Below are 22,071 nucleotides of genomic sequence, written 5' to 3' on the forward strand. Positions count from 1 at the left end.
AGTTGATTATGTCTTTTCACAAAAAGTTAATTAACTATTTAAGGTATTTATCTTGCCTTACCAAGTACAGTGTAAATTATTCAACATGAAACACACATTCTATTATTTTCATACTGCCCAAACAACTTAGAACAGTGTGTGCACAGAGCAGGCATATAGTCATATCTGTTAAGGCAGTTAATGCAACACCAAACAGTTGATGGCTTATGTGCCATCTTAGAAGATGTTAAAGAAAAACATAAATTATAACCATGAGGCTTTTAGACTGTCTTTAATAATGATAAATATATATAACCTAAAGGCAAGAGAGAAAAAAATGTTTCCTGATTTAATTTTCAGATCTACCACAAGAATGTCCATTCTCAAGAGATGAATATATTCCTGCACATAATTGGAATCACTGGTAGAACCAAAGCAGAACAGAATGAATGAATGAATGAATGAATGAGAGAGAGAGAGAAAGAAAGAAAGAAAGAAAGAAAGAAAGAGTGGGAGGGAGGAAAGAGGAAAATTTAGAGTTCCCTCACTCTGTCTAATCTGGAAGTCATTTAACAAGAAACTCAAAGGAAGTTAACCTCTCACTTTGGCAATATGCCAAATAAACTAATCCTTCAGTACAACCTTGAATTTGGAATCTGCTTCACTGTTACACTAAATAAGTACCTTCTATCTTTATATAAATCCTACCATCTCTTGCAGCACTTTTAATCTTACCACTCATTCATGAAACTAGCCATATTACACTTTCACTCTTAACTTTAGCACAGGTTACATGTTCTTTTTTTTTTTTTTTTTAATGTCTATTTATTCTTGAGAGATAGAGAGAGACAGAGCAAGAGCAGGGTTGGGGCAGAGAGAGACACAGAATCCGAAGCAGGTTCCAGGCTCTGAGCTATCAGCACAGAGCCCAACGCGGGGCTTGAACCCACAGACCGTGAGATCATGACGTAAGCCAAAGTCAGACACCTTAACCAACTGAGCCACCCAGGCATCCCACAAGTTCTTTCTTCTAAGGAACAAATCTTAACTTCTACAAACTACCTCCAGGATCTTGTAAAATGTTTTGCACGTAGGAGACCCTCAAATATTTGTTCTGACTGACCAAATAAACTTACAGTATATCGTGGATGAGTACTAATTTAGCTGGATCTGTTGGCTACCATAGACTGAGTACCTAGTACGCCAGGCTTTACATACATCACTTAATCTGTATCACAAACCCTTTGAAGTATACTCTCTATTTTACAAACTGGGAAACTGAGGCTTTAAAGAGCTAAAGAAAGTTTTCCAAGATCCTATAGCCAGTAAGAAGTAAAGCTGTGATTTCAATCCATGTCTGATTTCTAACTACTTCTCTTTCCATTGAGCCACATTGCCTCTCTAAAATGATAAGCGATCTCCAGAACCATGGTTGAGGGGCAAAGAATGATACTGACGTGCCATCTCAAATTTCAGTTAAAGAATAAAGTAGGTTTAGGTCAGTGAAAAGGCACTAAGGCTTTTTGTTTTTGTTTTTTAATAACTATATACAGCAAATGTCAAGGGCTATCAACGTTTTACAAATGACATCAAAATCATGTTTTTTGTTTACCTCTGGAGTGTTTAGAACAGAGGGTATAGGACTACTGCCTAGGTGTACATCTCTGACTTGACCTGATTTCTGAGCAGGTGTGTAAGATTAATCTTTGACCTCCAACTTGTCAATGGAGGTGGGGAGGGAGGGGTGTGTCACAAAATACATTTGATGCCAACTCTCAGACCTGTAGGAAGAGGGATATATTGACAGTAACTAATGAGAACATCCTATTCCTCGAACACTCAGAACAAACAGTGATATTAATTTCACTTTTTGAAAATAGATTCACTGTACTAGAGATTCTTACTAGATCTCTTCTTTACTTCTCTTAAGGCTTGCCAAGCTCCCCCACTTGCTAAGTAGATATTATGCTAAATCCAGAGGCAAAGAAATAAAAAACGTACATTTGGCTGTTTTTTCCTCAAAGGTAAAGAGTTCCTCTGGCTCAAGAAGTCAACCAACAAATGTTTAATCAGCACCTGTTATGCCCAGTTTCAGGCACAAATAATTGCCCAGAAGAAGGTAAGATATACCCCCAAAACACCAACCATAAAGAAACAAATTGATAAACTGTCCTTCAACAAAATTAAAACCTTCTGTTCCTCAAAAACTAGTTAAAAGGATGAGAAGACAAATTGAAGACTGGTAGAAAAAAAGTTCAGAGAACATTTGTCTAGGAGGGGATTTGTACCCAGAATATACAGAGAATTGTCTAAACTCAATAATAAAAACCCAAGTTTTAAAAAAGGCAAAAAGAAATTTTTTTTTTAAGTAAAAGATCTGTACTGACACTTTGGCAGTGAAGACTTATGGATGACAAATAAACACATGCAAAGATGCTCAACATTATTAGTCACTGGGGAAATGGAAAAAAGCCACAATATCACTATATACTTATTAGAATGGGTATCATACCAAGTATTGACAAGGATGTGGAGAGACCAGGAACTCTCATACACTCCTGACTGGAATGTAAAATGGCACAACTATTTCAGAAAACAGTTTGGCAATCTCTTAAAAAGTTAAACATAAACTTGCCACATACAATCCAGCCATTCCATTCCTAGGTATTTACCCAATATAAATAAAAACATATGTCCCTACAAAGGCTTGTACACAAATATTTATAGCAGCTTTATTTCTAATAGCCCAAAACTAGAACACACAAAAGCCCCAAACGTCTATCAACAGCTAAACAGACTGTCATATACCCATACAATGGAACACCACTAAGCAATAAAAATAAATGAATAAGACAGCAACATGGATACATCTTTAAATAATTATGCTCAGTAAAAGAAGCCAGGAAAAAGAATACATTACTGTATGATTCCATTTATATAAAGAACTCTTAGAAATACCATTTTTAAAAAATTAAAAAGAAGGTGGGGGGGGACCTGGGTGGCTCAGTCGGTTCAATGTCCTACTTCGGGTCAGGACATGATCTCACAGCTCTTGAGTTCGAGCCCTGCTCATCGGCCTCTGTGCTGACAGCTCAAAGCCTGGAGCCTGCTTCAGATTCTGTGTGTGTGTCTCTCTCTCTCTTTCCGCTCCCCTCCCTGCCCCTGCTGTTCATGCTCACTCGCTCTCTCCTCTCAAAAATAAACATTAAAAAATTTTTTCTAACTCTTGGAAATATAGTGACAGAAAGCAAATCAGTGGTTGCCTAGGGATGGGGGCAGGGGAAACAGTGCAAAGAAGCGAAGGGCAGGAGAGAAAGACTAAAAAGGGGAATAAAGAAACTTTTAGGGATGAAGGATATGCTCATTACCTTAATTGTAGTGATGGTTTCATGGATGTATACATATGCCAAAACTTGGCAATTTATAAACTTTAAATATGAGAAATTTTTGAATGTCAAATATTCTTCAATAAAGCAATTAAAAACTAATCAAGAAGACTTATACATATGAAAAGTTAAAAAAAAAATTTAAATCTGTGTATGTATCCTCTAAGATGGTCAAAATGATCCCTGCCCCTTGCTATTTATGCCCATTTGTAATCTCTGCTTGCAACTGGGCTGTATTTAATGACTTGTTTCATTAAAACACACTACAGCAGATGTAAAGAGATGTCACTTCCAAGATTAAGTTACAAAAAAAACACAGTAGTGTCCTTCTGCCTTGGACTCTCCACACGCTTGCTCTGTGAACTGTCCTATGGAGAAGCCCAGGATATAAGGAATGAGGGAGGCCTCTGCCTAAAAACTATCAAGGAATTAAGGCCCTCAGTCCAACAGCCTTCAAAGGGCTAAATCCAATAACTATATGATTGAGTTTGGAAGTTAATCCTCTCCCAGATGAACTTTCTGATGAGTACACAGCCCCAGCCAACTGTCAGACTATAACCTCATGTGAGACTCTGAGCCAGATGTACCTAACTAAACCATGTCTGGATTCCTGATCCACAGAAACTGTGAAATATCTATGTTTGTTTCTTTAAGCCACAAAATTTTGGAGTACACAGTTTGTTACAAAGTAACAGACAACTAATAAAAAATCTAAGTCACATTTATATAAAAGAAAGTCTTCAAAGCAATTATATCCATTTAGAACACATTCAGCTACAGTAACAGAACATTTGACTAAAACTGGATTAAACAGTCCAGACGTGAGACAGTCCAAGGTTAGTGCAGCATTTCAAAATGCCACCAGAGACCCAAGCCCTTTCTATTCAGGCTCTGACATTGAGGGTCAGGTCTCCATCCTAATGCATGTTATTGTAGGGTTACAATATGATCTCATGTCCACTATGGAAAAGAAGGGGAAGGGGTTTTGCCTTTATCAGGAAAGTAAACACTTTCCTACAAACCTCAGAGATACTCTTCCACTTATATCTCACTCATCAGAACTGTTTTCCATTGCCACCCTTAGTTGCAAAGGAGTGTGGGAAGATGAGGATTTTTTTTTTTTTAAGTAAGGCACACTGCTGCCTCAACAAAGTGTTTTGTTAGTAAAGAAGAAAGGGGCAGTGCTCATTACATGGGCAACCAGCAGTATGAGCCAAAGCAATACATTATATCATGGTAAAACCAAAAATATTACAGTTTGTTTAGAGAAGGCCAAACCCACTATAAGCTATGGGGCCTTGAGAAGGTTTCTGAAAAGAGAGATGTTTAGAATTTGGCTAAGTAGAAAGGAAGAGCAAGGCAATTCTCAAAGAGGATAAAGGAACAAAAAACCATGAAGACAGGAAAATGCAGTAAGACCTGAAAGTATATTACCCTGTATAAAGTTTTAATTGTCATGATTAACTTTTCAAAAAATTGCTGACTGACAAATATGCATGTTGTTTCCTAGCATGGAAAAAATGTGGCATCACGTTTAAAAGATAAAACATGGGTAAAGGATCTGAATAGGTATTTCTCTAAGGAAGATATACAAATGGCCCGTAAACACATGAAATGATGCTCAACATCACTAGTCACCAGGCAAATAGAAAGCAAAACCGTAACTAGATGCCACTTCACAACCACTAGGATGGCTAAAGTCAAAAAAGCCAGGTAATGATAAATTTCAGTGAGGATGTAGTAAAACTGGAAGCTTCATGCACTGTAAAAATGGAAACTGGTGAAGCCAAATTAGAAAGAAGTATGGAAGTTCTTCAAACAACTAATCGTGTTGTCATATGACCCAGCAAATCCCAAGAGAAATGAAAAAATGTCCACACAAAAACTTGTACATGAAAGTTTATAGCAACATTGCATATTAACAGTCAAAAGGTGAAAACAATCCAAATGGCCATTAACTGAGGAATGGATAAACAAAATGTGGTATATTCATATAAAGGAATATTATTCGGCCATAAAAAGGAATGAAGTACTTCTACTACAACATGGACAAACTTGGAAAACATTACGTTAAAGAAGCCAGTTGAGAATGATACACATGCTGTGATTCCACTCATATGAAATGTCCAGAACAAGAAAATTTACAAGAGACAGAAAATAGCTTACTGGTTGCCTGTGGCTAAGGCAAGGATAAGTGGGCTTCGTCCACCTTGGTCCAAACCACCATTATTTCATAGCTGGATTATTTCAATAACTTAACCTACTTGGTTTCCCTGCTTCCATTCTTTGCCCACTAATGGATTCTGAGTGCCTAGGATAGTTATCACAGAAGACAGTAGGTATTCAATAATTTAGTTGTTATTATTCTGACTCCCAAGTCCTATACTCTTTTCCAGTTTTTTTCTCCTGATTTATTTTGCAAATATCATGGTAGGAGAGACAGTGCTACTCAGCATTCAAACTACCTTCCTATTTTGGGGAACTGCTGGTACCAATAGGAGGCAGCTACCTCTCATCACAAAAACTGGAAACTCCATGGGACGCCTGGGTGGCTCAGTCAGTTAGGCATCTGACTCCTCTGATTTAGATTCAGGTCATGATCCCATAGGTTTAGGAGATTGAGCCCTGCACTGGGCTCTGTGCTGATAACACAGAGCCTGCTTGGGATTCTCTCTCTCCCTCTCTTTCTCTGCCCCTCCCTCTGCTCTCTCTCTCTCTCTCTCTCTCTCTCTCTCAAAACAAATAAACTTTAAAAAAAAAAAGAGAGAAGAAGAAAGAAAGAAACTAGACACCCCAATTACTTATTTCACCAGTTCCCCTGGCAACTAGAGTGTGAGAATGTAACCCAGGCTTGGCCAGATCACATGTACCTCCACAAAATGTGACTGGTAGCTGGGACAGAAGTTTTTTGAGGGATTTTTATGTTTGTTTTCTTTTCTTTGGCAGCAGCAACATCTGGTTCTTCAGCCTGAGTCAGAAGCACCAGTGGAATCATCTTCTGAGGTCAGCAATGTCAGTAGAGCTAGGTGCAGTGTTCATGGCTCTGGAGCAGCAGAATCCTCACCAGACAGGTTTCGTGGTGCGACTTTGGCTGTGGTCTGGCTGTGTACCTTCCCTCAGTTCCTGCCTACTTTTAGAACTGGGTTTCCAGCCTTCCCAGTGATTCTGCAAATCCATCTTGTATCTTTCAACAAATTCCTTTTCTGTTAATGTCAGCCAGAGTTAATATGCATTGCTTATAGTTAAAAACAATGGCTGACAGAGGGCTCCTTACAAACTAACTCTTTAACCTTCTTAAACCCATGAGCAACATTTTATTTTTTTATTTATTTAAAAAAAAATTTTTTTTTCAACATTTATTTATTTTTGGGACAGAGAGAGACAGAGCATGAACGGGGGAGGGGCAGAGAGAGAGGGAGACACAGAATCGGAAACAGGCTCCAGCCTCTGAGCCATCAGCCCAGAGCCTGACGCGGGGCTCGAACTCCCGGACCGCGAGATCGTGACCTGGCTGAAGTTGGACACTCAACCGACTGCGCCACCCAGGCGCCCCGATGAGCAACATTTTAAATAGTGGTATTTCAGGAGGATTTTCCTATGAAGAAATGTAATCTCACGTTACCTCCAAACAGAAATAAATTCATTTCCTTTACTATTCTTTTTTTTTTTTAACTTTATTTATTTATTTTGAGAGAGAGTGTGTGTGTGGGGAAGGGACAGAGAGAGAGGGAGACAGAGAATCCCAAGCAGACTCCATGCTGCCAGCACAGAGCCCAACACAGAGCTCAGAACTCATGAAACCATGAGATCATGATCTGAGCTGAAACCAAGAGTCAGACACTTAACTGACTGAGCCACCCAGGCACCCCTCCTTTACTATTCCTTTTTTAAAAATTTTTTTTAACGTTTTTATTTTATTTTCTGAGAGACAGAGACAGAGCGCTAGTTGGGGAGAGGCAGAGAGAGAGGGAGACACAGAATCTGAAGCAGGCTCCAGGCTCTGAGCTGTCAGCACAGAGCCCAACGCAGGGCTCAAACCCACGAACCGTGAGATCATGACCTGAGCTGAAGTCGGACGCTTAACCCACTGAGCCACCCAGGCGCCCCCCTCCTTTACTATTCTTGATTAACTTTTCCCGGTCCTGTTATCTTCTCAAGAATCAGAATTCTTCCTCGCCTCACTCCAAAACAAGTCCATTGCCTATTTCCCTGAAGTTCCATTTCTTACCTACACTATAAATTCCACATGGTAATTCACCCCCTCAGTTGCATAAAAGAATAAAAAAATACTTCAGTAAAATGTATTGGAATCTTGTAGTACAGACTAAATGCATGTTCTTGGAAACAATCAAAATTTCCTTTAATAGCTGAACGAATAAACAAACTACAGCACAACTATGAAATGGAATATTATTTAGCAATAAAAAGAAATGAGCTATCAAAAAAAAAAAAAAAAAGAGCTATCAAGCCACCAAAAGACACGGAGGAAACCTAAATATACATTACTAAGTGAAAGAAGCCAATCTGAAAAGGCTATAGACTGTACGATTCCAACAATATCATATTCTGGGAAAGGCAAACTACAGAACAGTAAAAATACCAGTGGTTGCTAGGAGTTAGGGGAGAGGGAAGGATGGAGGGATAACTCCAGCACAGGAGATTTTTAGGGCAGTGAAACTATTCTGGAATCCTGCATTCTGTATCCTGTAATTGTGCATATATAACATTTATGCATTTGTCAAAATTCACAGAATATACAATATAAAATGTGAACCCTAATATATAGTATGGACTTTAATAACAAGAGATCAATACTGACTCATCAATTATAACATGTACAACACTAACACAAAATGTAAATAATAGGGGAAATTTTGTGTTTGGTGGGGTGTAGGGGGTGGTACAGGTGTCCCCATTTTTCAAAAGTTCATGTTATACCACTTTGTTTTTATGAAAGACCTACATTAGTACCTATTTTTGCTGAGAGAAATCTGAAGGGTATTTTGCTTTTACAAAAAAAAGATAAAAAGCAAAAAGAGTGTTCAGCATTCATTTTGCAGCAAGCCCTTATAGAGGCAGCGTGCACCCAGAGCAGTGAGAGTGGCCCCAAGCTCCTTCCCTGGGAACTATACTCAGCATGTCAGCATCAAGCTCCATAGCATCGAACTGTGTCTATGAGCATTTGTGCTTTACTTTGATGTATTTTGTGCATCCATTAGCAAGATGTGCCCTAAGGTATCAGAAAAGCCTAAGAAAGGTTACTTTTGGGGTCTAGAATCACTCAAAGATTTTTTCCATATAGGTTAATGGTAATTGCTTTTTTGCTTCACACCATTTTAGCTCACAAAAAGTTTCATAGGAATACTCCATTTTCAGATGGTGGGAGAAAACTATACAGCTGACCACTGAACAATGCAGAAGTTAGGGGCAACCCTCATGCAGTCAAAAATCCATATATAACTTTTGACTCCTGGGTGGCTCAGTTGATTTAGCCTCCGACTCTTGGTTTCAGCTCAGGTCATGATCCAAGGGTCATGGGATCCAGCCCCACATCGGGCTCTGTGCTGAACGTGGAATCTGCTTGAAATTTTCTCTCTCTCTCTCTCTCTCTCTCTCTCTCCCCCCCCCCCCACTAGTGCTCTCTCTGTCTCAAAAAAACAAACAAAAAAAAGTAACTGCTAATAGCCCACTGTTGACCAGAAGCCTTACCAATAACATAAATAGTTGATTAACACATATTTTGTATGCTATCATATACTGTATTCTTACAATAAAGTAAGTTAGGGAAAAGTAAATGTAGATAACTATAAGAAAAAGAAAATACATTTACAGTACCATATGTATAAAAAAAAAAATCCACGTATACGTGAACTCATGAGGTTTAAACCCATGTTGTTAAAGGGTCAACCATATTTGGGAACTCTCTGTACCTCCCCACCCCTTTTTCTGTAACCCTAAAAGGAACTAAAATATTATAAAATAATATCATGATGTGGGAAGATGAAGGTTAAAACATTCTAAGATTCTTGTACTGTTTGGAAGAAAGAGATGTTGATTATCTCTAGACTGAATCAAATAATGCATGTTAAAAATTTAACGGAAACCACGTAAGTTTAAATAAAAACAATTTTTTTTCTTACAAAGCAAATCTATAATTTTTTTAAGTGTGGTGGCTTACCTGAGATTCCAGAACCTCCAGCTTGCGTTTCCTTGCATGAAGAGCTTTACTTGGAAAAGCCCAATAATAATTAGACGTTCCAATCCTCTCACAGTCAACCATACCGTCATCAACTAAGCTTTGAAGGACTTCTTTTACTGACATAGCAGCTAAAAGAGAGAATTTTTAAAGACTACATTAAGACACATCCTATACAATTAAAAGGCTAAAAACTAGGAAAATACCTGCAATAAATATTACAGAAGGGGTACTTAACAAAGGAGCTTTTAAAAATAAAAATAAAATACTACAATGGAAAAACAAAAGTACATCAATGAACAAAAACAAAATATACACAGTCAACAAACAAAAATGTTTAACCCCACTAATAACTGAAGAAAGCAAAATAAAGCAATGACATATGATTTCTTGACTACAATATCATAAAAGATTTAGGGTAATGAGTACCCTCATCATGGGTAGAGAATATGACAATATATATTGAAAACCTTAGATTTATGCATACCTTTTATGTAGAAATTCCACTATTTTAAATTCAACCAAAGAAAATGACAGACAAGCATAACGATGCTTGTCAAAGCACTGTTTTCAATAGCAAAAAACTGGAAACCAGTCCAATAACTGGACTTGTAATATTGTGGGGCGCCTGAGTGGCATAGTCGATTAAGCGTCTGACTCTTGATTTCGGCTCAAGTCATGATCTCACGGTTTGTGAGTTTGAGCCCTGCATTGGGCTCTGTGCTAAACTGCAGAGCCTCCTTGGGATTTTATCTCCGTCTCTCAGCCCCTCCTCCACTAGCTCTCTATCTCTCTCTCTCTCTCTCAAAATAAATAAAAACTTTAAAAAAAAAGCATTTATTGTGACAGGATACTATACAATCACTAAATTTATGTTATAAAATATTTAATGGCATGGATATATATATACATTCAAAATGTAGTGTATAAAATATAAACAAATAAAGTTAAAATATGCACTAATGTGACAGAAGTTATCTTTAAGAGGCAATTTTTATTTCCTCTTTTTGTTCATTTTTCTTATTTTTTCCAACAATGAACATGTTTTGCCTTCTTTGCTAAGAAAACTAACAAAAGAAAAAAAAACTTGTGAAAAATTAAACAATAAAACAATAAACTGAATATTACGGTTAAGGGTAAGATAAAAAATCAGAAAGTTTTCAAAAGTAGCATATAAAAATGTAAAGTCAAATATGACTTTATTTGAAATTCATGAATAATTCTTACTTCCTATTAAGTAAAACTGTACTGAGAAATTATCCATATTTTTATGTCCACTTTAATTTTTTCTACAGATTCCTAAATATAATAATATCTATTAGAAAACTAAAGATTCAATAAATTTAAAAAAAAATCGACACCGAATGTGCAAAACATCCAACCTCACTCGTAAAGAAATATGAAGTGAAATGAAATGTCAACGATTCTAAAAATGAAAACACAATTCTGAGAAATGAATGTGAATATAATTTGGAATAGCCTTTCCTGAAGGCACTTTGAGAATATGTATTAAATGTCTAAAACTACACAAGTCTCTATTTTCCACTCTATTTCTAGGAGCATTTCCTAATGAAGTGATAGGAGATGTGGGGGAGGAAAAAAAAGTATGGGTAAGGAGAGAAAGGGATGAATAGGTGGAGCACATTGAGATTTTAGGGCAGTAATAAAATCCTCTGCATGACACGATAATGATGGATCCGTGTCATTATACACTTGTCCAAACTCACAGAATGCAATGCAAACCATGGACTTTGGGGGATTAGGATGTGTCAGCTGTAACAAACGGACCACTGATGAGTGATGCTGACAGCAGGAGAAGCTTTACATGTGGGGGAGCAGGAAGCATATGAGATATCTCTGTACCTTCCACTCAATTCTTCTGTGACCCTAAAACTGCCCTAAAAAATCACGTTTTTAGAAAAAAATTCATAGGTAGTATGTTACACATTAATTTTAGCAGCAAAGTTTGTGAACAACCTAGGTGTTCAACAAAAGGTAACAAGCTAAGCAAATTAGGGTATAGTGGGTGGTCACAGAATGAAACATTAGGAGATGCAGATGTTGTGCATCTTTTTTTTTTTTTTAAGTTTATTTATTTATTTTGAGAGACAGAGGAAAAAAGGGAATCTGGGGCTGACAGCACAGAGCCCCACGAGGGGCTCAATCCCATGCACTGTGAGATCATGACCTGAACAGAAATCAAGAGTCAGCCACTTAACCAACTGAGCCACCCAGGCACCCCACATCATTCTTTAAGCAAATGACATAATGAAATATAGATGACATAATGTTATATGAAAAATGCATGAACACAAAACTGCATATACAGGACAGTTCCCTCAAAAAAAAAAAAAAAAGACAGATACATACATACATACATACATACATACATACACAAATAGAACCAAAGAATAAGACACCAAAATAACACCAAAATGTTAACAGTGGTGATCCCAGAATAGAGGGCTTATGAACAATTTTTACTTATAAACATGTATAGCTTATACAATGAAAATAAGATTTAAATACATATATATACACATATATATATGTGTGTGTGTCTATATATATGTATATATATATAGACACACACACACACACACACACACCATATATAGGGGGTTTAACAGTGACCCTTCAAAAGATAACCCCCAAATCCTGTGAATATGACCTGATTTGGAAAAAGGGTCTGTATAGATGCAGTTAAGGATCATAGATGAAATCATCCATGTTTTAGGGTGGTATGGCCCAAATCCAATGACATATGTCCTTATAAGAGATAGAAATGGAGAAAATGAAGGGGAAGTCTATGTAAAAACAGAGGCAGAGATTAGAACAATGTGTCTATAAGCCAAGTACTGCTGACAGCCACCAGAAGCCAGGAGAGAAGCAGGAGACAGATTCTCCTTCAGAACCTCCAGAAGGAACCAACCCTACCAATACCCTGATTTTAGACTTCTGGCTTCCAAACTTTGAAAGAATAAATTCTACTGTGTTAAGCTACCAAGTTTGTGGTAATTTGTTACAAAAGCTTAGAAAACCACTACACCATGTAAAGATATGAAGTCACATTTAACAAATACAAGAACATAAGTGAAATGTTTACTTCTCTTGAAGTAAATATACCTATAAATAAATAAATGTGTGCATGCATGTGTGTATAGGTATGCGTGCGTATTCCATTTTAATTTTCCTAAAGCAGATATTCCAAACACAAGAATCATGGCCACAGCCCAAAGACATCATGTAAGGACTTTTATAAACATTCTTCACCTGTAGAAATTTATGTTTTCATTAAGTGAAAGACTGTTACAGAAAAGATGGCCAATGTATCACAAAATGGCTCCACACATCTTTGATACTCACTAATGCCTTTTTCTTTGGGAGCAATCTTCTCCATGTCTTTTAATTGAAACACATCTTTCTGTTTAAAAGAGTTTAAAAAAAGATGAAAAACATATATTTATTTTCTACTATATATTCATATTTACCATAACTATATTAATAAAACTTTGTACTAAAAGTTGTGTCTGGTAATGAACAGTGTGACAGAATCAAGCATTTTAGAGCCAGAACAAACTGCAATTGTCTTGTTTGATACCTTCAACAGAATTTAAAAAGGGACAAATTTTGCATGAACATTCAATTCTTTAAAGTAACTGAAGATCAGAATGTAAAGAATATCTTCCCATCGAGGTATAAAGACTACTTACAATGAATCATTTAACATGAAATAATCACCTTCTCTGACACTGTGATTTTAAGAAAACAGTGATTTGCTTAGCATGCATCGTACGTCACAGATTTAGCAGTTTTAACTAAAAGTAAAACAGACAACTGATGGGCGTCTACCTGAGATTCTCTTTCCCTCTGCCCCTCTCCCCAGCTTGCAGGCATGCACGCTCCCTCTCAAAAAAAACAAAGAAAACAAAAAAAAACTCAGTGACTAGTGAACTTCTGGAAGCTGCTCACATTCATTAATATGCTGTTATTAATTGAAGGCAGGGCTGAAAAGTTTTCAATCTGAAACAGCCAATTTTGATATTGAGAAAATGAACAATATCATAAAGGACAAAATAATTACCCTCACCACTCTCCCCAGCCTTCCACAGCCTAGTAAGAATGAAATCTACTTTTCTTGCTGAGACCACAGGAAAAATATTTTAACTGTGTACAAGTCATAATCCTCACATACAAATTTCATCAATTTATCTTTCTAATCATCATCATTAATATGATACTCTGTTCTGAATTGCCAATGACTTTTAGTAAGTCACTGAAGGGAGGTAACATTAGTAAAATTACACTTAGAAGGCAGTTTTTAAAATAAAGGTTCCCAGAGTGTTTTGCTTGTTTTACTGAGAATCTGAATTATCAAAATGAAAATGTCCTTATTAATTTCATATTCTATTTTGCCATTTTCTCTTATCTTCTTCACATCTGTACATAATGAAAGTAGCCAGTAGAATGTGGTCAGACTAGACTTTGAAGGTCCTATCAAGTATTAGGCTAAGACATAGGAAATTAGTGTTTTTTGTAGGTCTAAGATTTGGACTTGAACTGGAAGAAGAAAAAAAAAAAAAGCTACTGTTGAGCAACATGGTAAAAAAACCAGCTTCTAAAGCCAGGTGCCTGGATTTAAATCCTGGCTCTACCACTTAGGACCTGAAACTTCAAACATATTTCCCGTTAGTGACAGACACAAATATCTGGAATAAATTAAGGAGGCCTACGATATGTAACACGATAGTCAGATTTATAAATGCAAAGAGGCAGCATTTAACACTGCCTAAAACCTAAAAATCAGATGATCCTCCCTGGATTTGAATCCTAGTGGTACTACCACTTTAATTTTTTGAGATCCAGGGCTGGTACCTTAGGCTGTGTCTCAGATGTCCTCATCTGTAGAATGAGAATCATAACAGTCCTGATAGCAAAGGATTAAAAAGGATGGAATCAGATAACCTACACCAAGCGCTCAGAGCAATGATTGGCACCTAGGAAGCACTCAGCTGATGTCAACAATTATCACTGTTATTCCCAGGCAGAAAGGGGACACAATCAAATATATGCTTCAGAAAGATCATTTGGTGCCAGTGTGGTGTAGTAGGAGTTTGGACAGAAGTGAACATTGGGGTAGAGTTCTTTCATACTCCATAGCTTCACAGAAACTAAAAATGTTTGCATAATTTTATCCACTATTCAGGAAATTGATTAGCACTGATATTTAATAAAAAAAGGTACAGTTAACACTGAATGACATATACTTAAGAAGAAAATTACATAAAATACTAAAAATCTTAGAGAAAACAACTCACCGTCTCAAAAAATATTTCCATCATGCGGGCTCTCTTCTCCTCTGCACTCAGTCCCTTTTTCTTTGACTAAAGCACAAAAGTAAAAAAGTAGAAACTGCATTAAAAAAACAAAAAACAAACAAAAAAACACCGCATTCTAAAATAACTTGATCTGAAACATCATCTGAAATGTTATGGTCTTGTCTGCCAATGAGTTTGATAACTCTCAGAGCCAGGCCTCAAGACCCATTTAAACTACTATATGCCAAGCCCTGTGGTAGGTGCTGCCAGTAAAATAACAAGTGTGATTGTGACAGAGCCTGGCAGTTTATAGAAATTCGATATTTATCAAATGATCCAATGATAAGTCCCTGTATTTACCTTCAAAGGACTTATAATCTCTCAAAGAAAATAGATGTAACTAATAAATGATGGAAGTACGTTCACAAATTGCTACCAAGTACAGAATTGGGGAGGGTTGAGGGCTATCTAGGAAGGCTAGAGATGAAAAGGATTTTGGCAAGTTGAGAAATGGTGAGGTGTCCTGGGCAGACCACACAGAGCCATGATGTTATGGAAGTACGTGGAATGCATCAGAAAGCCAAGCACTCAGGGATGGTTACTGCGTAGTGCATGTAGAGGGAGTGGCAGAGAAGGTGAGAAAGGTTGTCGGGGGCCAGATCACGGAAGGCTGACTGTCCAGCCAAAGAGAATGTATGTTATTCTTTCTAGACAATGAGAAGCTACTGGGTGAATTTCTAAAGCAGAAGAGTGACAAGATTAGAGTTATGTTTTAGTAAGATGGCATACAGTAGCATTGTGGAGGACAGGCTGGAGGAAGAAAAAAACCTATCCAAGTAGAAAACGGAAGCCTACTGAAGGTTTCTACTATTCTGTAACTATAGTTTAGCCAATTTAAAATTAAGATAATTAACACGTAACTAAAATGTCTGTTGATAATTCAATTTTATAATATATTGTATTTAGAACATATAAAGCTGAAATCCAAATTTTTTTAAAAAGCCAAATTCCCTCAATGCAAAGATTCACAGAAAACAACAAAAGAGAGAATCATGTCTAATAGAGAATACCACACTAATGTTTTTTAGGTCATCTGAATCTTTCTCAAAAATCACTCAGGATTATGAGGCAACATAAACTGTTTAAGTAAGAAATTTAAAACACTTTACACCACTTTAAAAAAGCAGACATTAAAAACAAACAAAGACTGAGTCCTTGCAACTAAATCCTCCATTGGAAAATGAAAGCCTATCATAGACAGGGACAGGGATTTGAAATTGCCATCCTGAATACAAACCAGAGTCCATAAGTCTTTATTCTACTTGCAGAACCTAGAAACCCACTAACTGATTTTCACAGCAATAAAATTATCAGGTGTTCCTGGATGAACTGTATAGATAAAATAAGTAGGATTAATGTTGATATTTCTCTTTTTTCTCTGTCTACTCTTGAACACTATAGTTCCCCCTAGGTTCTCTATTGATCCCCTCATGTCCTCACACTTTTCTTTGATCTTATCTGCTTTTATGGTTTTAACAAACACTGATGCGGAATCCTCCAATCGTTAATCGGTCTCTGAAGTATGCTCCTGAGCTACAATCTCATGTATCTACCTGCCTACTGGACAGACTTCAAACTCAGAGGGTTTCAACTGAACTCTTCTTCTCCCACATCTACTCCCCAAACCTGCTGTTCCAGGTCTTGAGCTCAGTTAGATACCTTGTCACCTAAGCCAGAGGCCTGGCAGTCGTCCCAGGTTCCTTCATCCCTCTTACTCTACATCAGACCAATCACCAAGTTCTGCCAATTTTAGTGCTTAACTATTCCTCAAATCTATCCAGTCTGCTCCATCCCTATAACCTCCACCTCGATTCAGGCCTTCATTATGTGTGCTGTCTCCTGCAACATTCCTGCAGGCCCCCTCGCCACACTTTGTCTCACCCTCTAAGTCCACATTCCACACTGCCAAGAAGCAAATCTAACTATGCCTCTCCTTGCTTAAAAGCTTTCAGTGTTTCCGAACCATCCAGAAGTATCCAATCATTCTACAAGGCCCTTTATCACCTGACCCCAATCTACCAGTCACAGATACCACTCCCCACATCAAATTTGACCATACCATGGAGAGTTAAGCCACTTGAGCTGTAATACAAAAATCAGATGGTCCCTGACTTTTTCAACTTCACCATAGTGTGAAAGTGATACATATTCAATAGAAACCATACTTCAAATTTTGAATCTGAATCTTTTCCCAGGCTGGTGATAGGAAGTAAAATACTCTCATGAGGCTAGGCAGCCACACGACCATGAGGGTACACAACCAATACACTTACAACCATTCTGTTTTTCACTTTCAGTACAGTTTTCAATAAATTACATGAGATATTTAATACTTTACTATAAAATAGGTTTTGTCTTAGATGCTTTTGCCCAGCTATAGGCTAATGTATAAGTGTTCTGAGCATGTTTAAGGTAGGCTAGGCTAAGCTATGATGCTCCATAGGTTAGGTGTATTAAATGCATTTTTGACTTAATGATATTTTCAAATTACAATGGGTTTATCAGGGTGTAACTCCATTGTGAGTTGAGGAAGATCTGTACTTGTAATTCTCCACTCACAGCATGCTCTTTCCCATTTTTATGTCTTTCACAAAATGTTCTAAAACACCTGTTCCTCTCTCCTATTCGAAACTCCAAAAAAAAAAATCTCCCAAGGCTTAGCTTAAGCATTCTGTGAAAGAGCTTCCCCTGAGCTCACAGGACAGGCTGAGTGTCATCCCATGTGTTCCCAGAACACAACTTTATCAAATCAATTTGTATACTTGTCTTTCTCAGCAGACTGAAAACTTCAGAACATGCATTGCCCTTGCCTTCCTAGAGCTTAGTGCTAGGTTAGAGCAGACACACAGGCCATCCCTTGACTTCAGGACCATGTATCCACAGCCCTAACTCTAAACTTTGAGACTGTTCAGGCTCCCAAACCCCACAACATCCTCTGCACTCCCATATATGACACAGGGTAAATTAAAAATAAAGAATTCTGTGCTAACCATTTATGGCCTTTCCTGGAGAGATAAATCACAGAAATCTCAGGTGGGCAAGCTCCAAAAAACCATATAGATCTATTTGCTAAACCTGGAGTCAACAGCTGGCATTCAATACTGCTTTAATTAGCCTCCCTTCACACTGGCCTCAGCAGTATCAAAACAACCAAGCATGAAATCCACACCCAGTTAGAAGGCTCTTTTGGTTCATTTTTCTAGTCCAATGGGTTTCAAACTGCCATTAGAAGTATCTCAGGAGCTTTTCAAAAATACTGATACCAAGGCACATGCCATATGAACTGAATCAGAATCTCTGAGACCAGACCTTGGTCTGGGCATGCATATCTTACAAAGCCTCTCCAGGTACTTTAACTCCCCAGGGTTGAGAACACTGCTCTTCTCACCCCAGAATCTAGCGACAGGTCAGGGGTACTGGGTGGCAGCGAGGATCCCTTTAGGACTAGTCTGTAGCTACATCAGTGGAAAACAGATCCAAAGCTTTAAATGGGTCCTAACATTTTGGTATTATTAAACAGCTCCTTGGAGAGACTCATGGACTCCACAACAATCTGCCCACCTGAAGCAGACAATGAGGAGAGTCTAGTGTCCTGGAGGCACACAGTTTTAGGAAAGTTCATATCAGTTCAGAAGCTATGAAAGTTACTCAAGAAATATGGATGAGCTGTATTATCCATTAACATTGTTTTCAGGCTAATTTACTCATCAGTCTCTTTTATGACTAGAAATAGTTTTTATTATTAACCACAGTAGGAGAGTATCATGGCCAGAATGAAAATAACTAACGTAAAAGGATACCATACTAATTCATATCTAGAAATTTCTCCAAACAGAATCAAGAAGGGCTTACTTAATAGTTAACATTAAAGAAAATCTGCTGACAACATAAGTTAGAGATATATTCAAATTAGTACATATATATAGGTATAGATATCTATATATTCAAATAAAGATATATTGAATATATATATTCAAATATGTATATATATTCAAATTAGTAAGTAAGGGGACTCAAGACTTGACCTGAGGACAACAAAGCTTCCTGGTCAACTAACATATAGCTATCCCCACTTTTCAGAAGACTTACATTAGTACCTATTTTCACTAACCAAAAGAAATCCTAAGAGCATTTTCACTTGTACGGAAAAAAGACAAAAAGTGAAGAACCAGTGTTCAGCGTTTGGTTTAGGAATGGCTCCACCAAGCTCCTTCCCTGGGAACTACATTCAGCATATCAAGCATAAGCCACCACAGTTTTGAACTGTGTCTATGAGTAGCTGCACTGGCAAGATGTATCCTAGGGTATGTGAAAAGCCTAAGAGAGAGAAAAAAATTCTTTAAAGTTTTAAAAAATTAAAAAAGAGAAAAGCCTAAGAGGGTTTGTTTTTTTTTTTAGGTTTCAGAAATGCTCAAAGATTTTTTTTTTCCCAGGCGCCTGGGTGGCTCAGTCGGTTAAGCGGCCGACTTCGGCTCAGGTCATGATTTCGCGGTCCGTGAGTTCGAGCGCTGCGTCGGGCTCTGTGCTGACAGCTCAGAGCCTGGAGCCTGTTTCAGATTCTGTGTCTCCCTCTCTCTGCCCCTCCCCTGTTCATGCTCTGTCTCTCCCTGTCTCAAAAATAAATAAAACGTTAAAAAAAATTTAAAAGAAAATATTTTTTTTCCATACAAATTAATAATTGCTGCTGCTGCTTCCCCTTACATCATTTCAGATGACAAAAGCCTTCATAGGAACACTACTCTTTCAAAGAGTGGGGGAAACCTGTATTTTAAACCACTTAAAAAGCCATACATCTAAGGAACCTTCTCCAATTAGGAGTTACAGATTCCCAAAATCAGTTCTGTTTACCAATTACAATACAACTTTGAAAAATTAAAAGTAGATGATATCTGTTGCCCTCAGAAGTGGCAGAGTACGTTACATCTCTCCAATTCCAAATATATGCCTGTACTTGTTTACCCACCAAGCCCAACCGAATCAAAACAAACTGGGATTAATCCACCATCAGGAAAGGGAACAAAACTTTGTCTTTGATCAACATAACACTAAACGTACTTCCTGAGCACACATTTAAAAAATAGGATGTATCTCCAAGTTTTATTCTATTTCATGTTTCTCCATTATCAGAGGTAAGCATCTGGAAATAGTTAACAGCATTATTACCATTTAGAATCAGAAGGTGATTCGTATGTAAAGAGACATTAGGGTAAAAGGATAAAGTTAATGCATTTGTGCTGCATAGTTCTCAATGGTCAGTTGTGTTAGGCCAGTAACACTACTGAGAAATACACTACCACACAGCATGGGTAACAGATTGAAGTGTGCTCCTGTTTGGCTTCTGAGATCGTTTTATGCCCAGGTGGCTGCGTTGTTAGTTTAACCACAAAGAAGCCGTTATCAGTTGTAATTACATCTGGACAAGTATCTTCAAATAAGTACCATACAACCTAGATCCTTGCCCAGCAAAATAACGGCCACTTAACTAAATTAAGATATTAAAATCTTAGATTCATTTAATTAGATGTTGATTCTCTGCCAACAGGGGCAGAAAAAAAATGACATGAAACTGAAGTTTATGGAAATGATTTGATGAGGGGCTTCTGGGTGGCTCAGTCGGTTGGGCCTCCAGCTCTTAATTTCGGCTTAGGTCATGATCCGGGGGTCTTAGGATCAGGCCCCGCCACCGGCCCTGAGCTGAGCATGGAGCCTACTTGGGATTCTCGCTCTCTCTCTCTCTCACTCTAACCCTCTCCCCCGCTCGCGTTCTCTCTCTCAAACTTAAAAAAAAAAAAAAATTTTTTTTTTAATGATTGGACGAGCTAAAAGACATTAAATTCACAAAGATACAAGCACGCCTTGGAATCTTACCAGGACTTAACCTACCACGGTATGCAGGGAAGGCTAACTCAGCGCAGTGCTTCCCTAATAAACGGACTAACTCCTTACCAACCAGCAGTTCAGAGCACAAAAGGACATCGATTCCAGCCCTTTGGTAAAAGAACAACGGATTTTCAAAGAAATCTTACTGGCATAAAGTGAAGATTCGTTACTTCTGAAACCGTGAGCCACTCAGAAACGTGCTCTACAAACCATGATACATAGCACTCGTCTAGGACCCAAGATGCCGGCTCGCTCGCACCTTTCCCGGTTCTTCCTAAGAGGCTGCACCTTTGGCAGCAGAATCCGGGGAGCCTGGTGCGATGGTTCTGAAGCGACTCGTGCTTTGGACAGGTCGCTAAGTTTGTGAGACACTCGGGTCACTTTCGCGAACGCCTCCGGATTTTAACCTAACCCGCCTTGGAAGGCTCTGGGGACAGCGCGGGGCGCGCAAGGGCGGGAAGGCGGCGGACGCCCCGCGGCGTAGGGGTAGTAGGCCCGGGGCCACGCCTCAGCCTCTGGGCTCCGGCCGCGTCGACCTGGCGGCCCCTCCATGGGAGCCAAGCCCCCGAAGCCCCGCCGGGGCCTCAAGCTGCCGAGGAGCTCCGCCGCCTCGAGAGTGGGAAGGAGCGGGACCCTGGAGCTCGGCCTCAGTTCTTACCATAGCGGATCTTCCGAAGGCTGGGCCTGCGCGAAGCGAGGGGCGGGGCGGGACTAGACCGGTTTGATTTTGGCGCGGACACCGCCAGGGGGCGGAGCAGCGACCAGGAAGAGGTGGGACGGGGGCCGACCTCCGCTCCAACGGTGCGCGGCGACCCCTGGCGGCTCGGCGGAGCGGCAGGCCGGAGAGGGGCGGGGTCGGCCCGGGCGCTGCTTGAACTGGTCTCTCCGCGCTCCTGCCTCTGCTCTCCTGATGTAGAATGTGACACCTTTTTTTAGAAAGTCTTAAGCCCTCACTTTAGGGCACGTTTTCCTCGCGCTGCAGAAACCCGGCCTAAAGTTGGCCTTAAAAAATAGAGGCGGTTTGGCTGTCGAGGAAGGAAGCGCTGCCCCCATCCACCCGGATTTGCCCAGCCTAAGGCGGACTCTGTTCTCTCCTTATTTTACCCCTCTTCGTTGCAGCTCTCTTCAGTGTTTTCCCAGTTTTTAAATATCGCTTTGTGTTGTCTGTTTTCCCCTTAGGTTTATTTGTTTTCAATAAACAAAATAATGAGCTTCAAATGAGAGCTGTGGAAAAGCTGCTACCTCACGACCT

At 38.7% G+C, this 22,071-nt stretch overlaps 1 protein-coding gene across 1 annotated transcript in view; it reads right to left on the reverse strand.

Moving 5' to 3' along the window:
• Window positions 1-21,639, reverse strand: part of MND1 (meiotic nuclear divisions 1) — a 65,553-nt gene extending 43,914 nt beyond the window's left edge. Inside the window, exons 1-4 of the mRNA XM_043567161.1 lie at window positions 21,478-21,639; window positions 14,880-14,945; window positions 12,928-12,985; window positions 9,544-9,692 (exon numbers count right to left, since the gene is read on the reverse strand). Coding sequence (XP_043423096.1) covers window positions 9,544-9,692; window positions 12,928-12,985; window positions 14,880-14,945; window positions 21,478-21,480 — 276 coding nt within the window. The 5' untranslated portion in view covers window positions 21,481-21,639. The remainder of the gene's footprint in view (window positions 1-9,543; window positions 9,693-12,927; window positions 12,986-14,879; window positions 14,946-21,477) is intronic.
• Window positions 21,640-22,071: the final 432 nt, after the last annotated feature.

This window comes from Prionailurus bengalensis, chromosome B1 (genome assembly GCF_016509475.1).
Source record: "Prionailurus bengalensis isolate Pbe53 chromosome B1, Fcat_Pben_1.1_paternal_pri, whole genome shotgun sequence".
NCBI classification, from domain to species: Eukaryota; Metazoa; Chordata; class Mammalia; order Carnivora; family Felidae; genus Prionailurus; species Prionailurus bengalensis.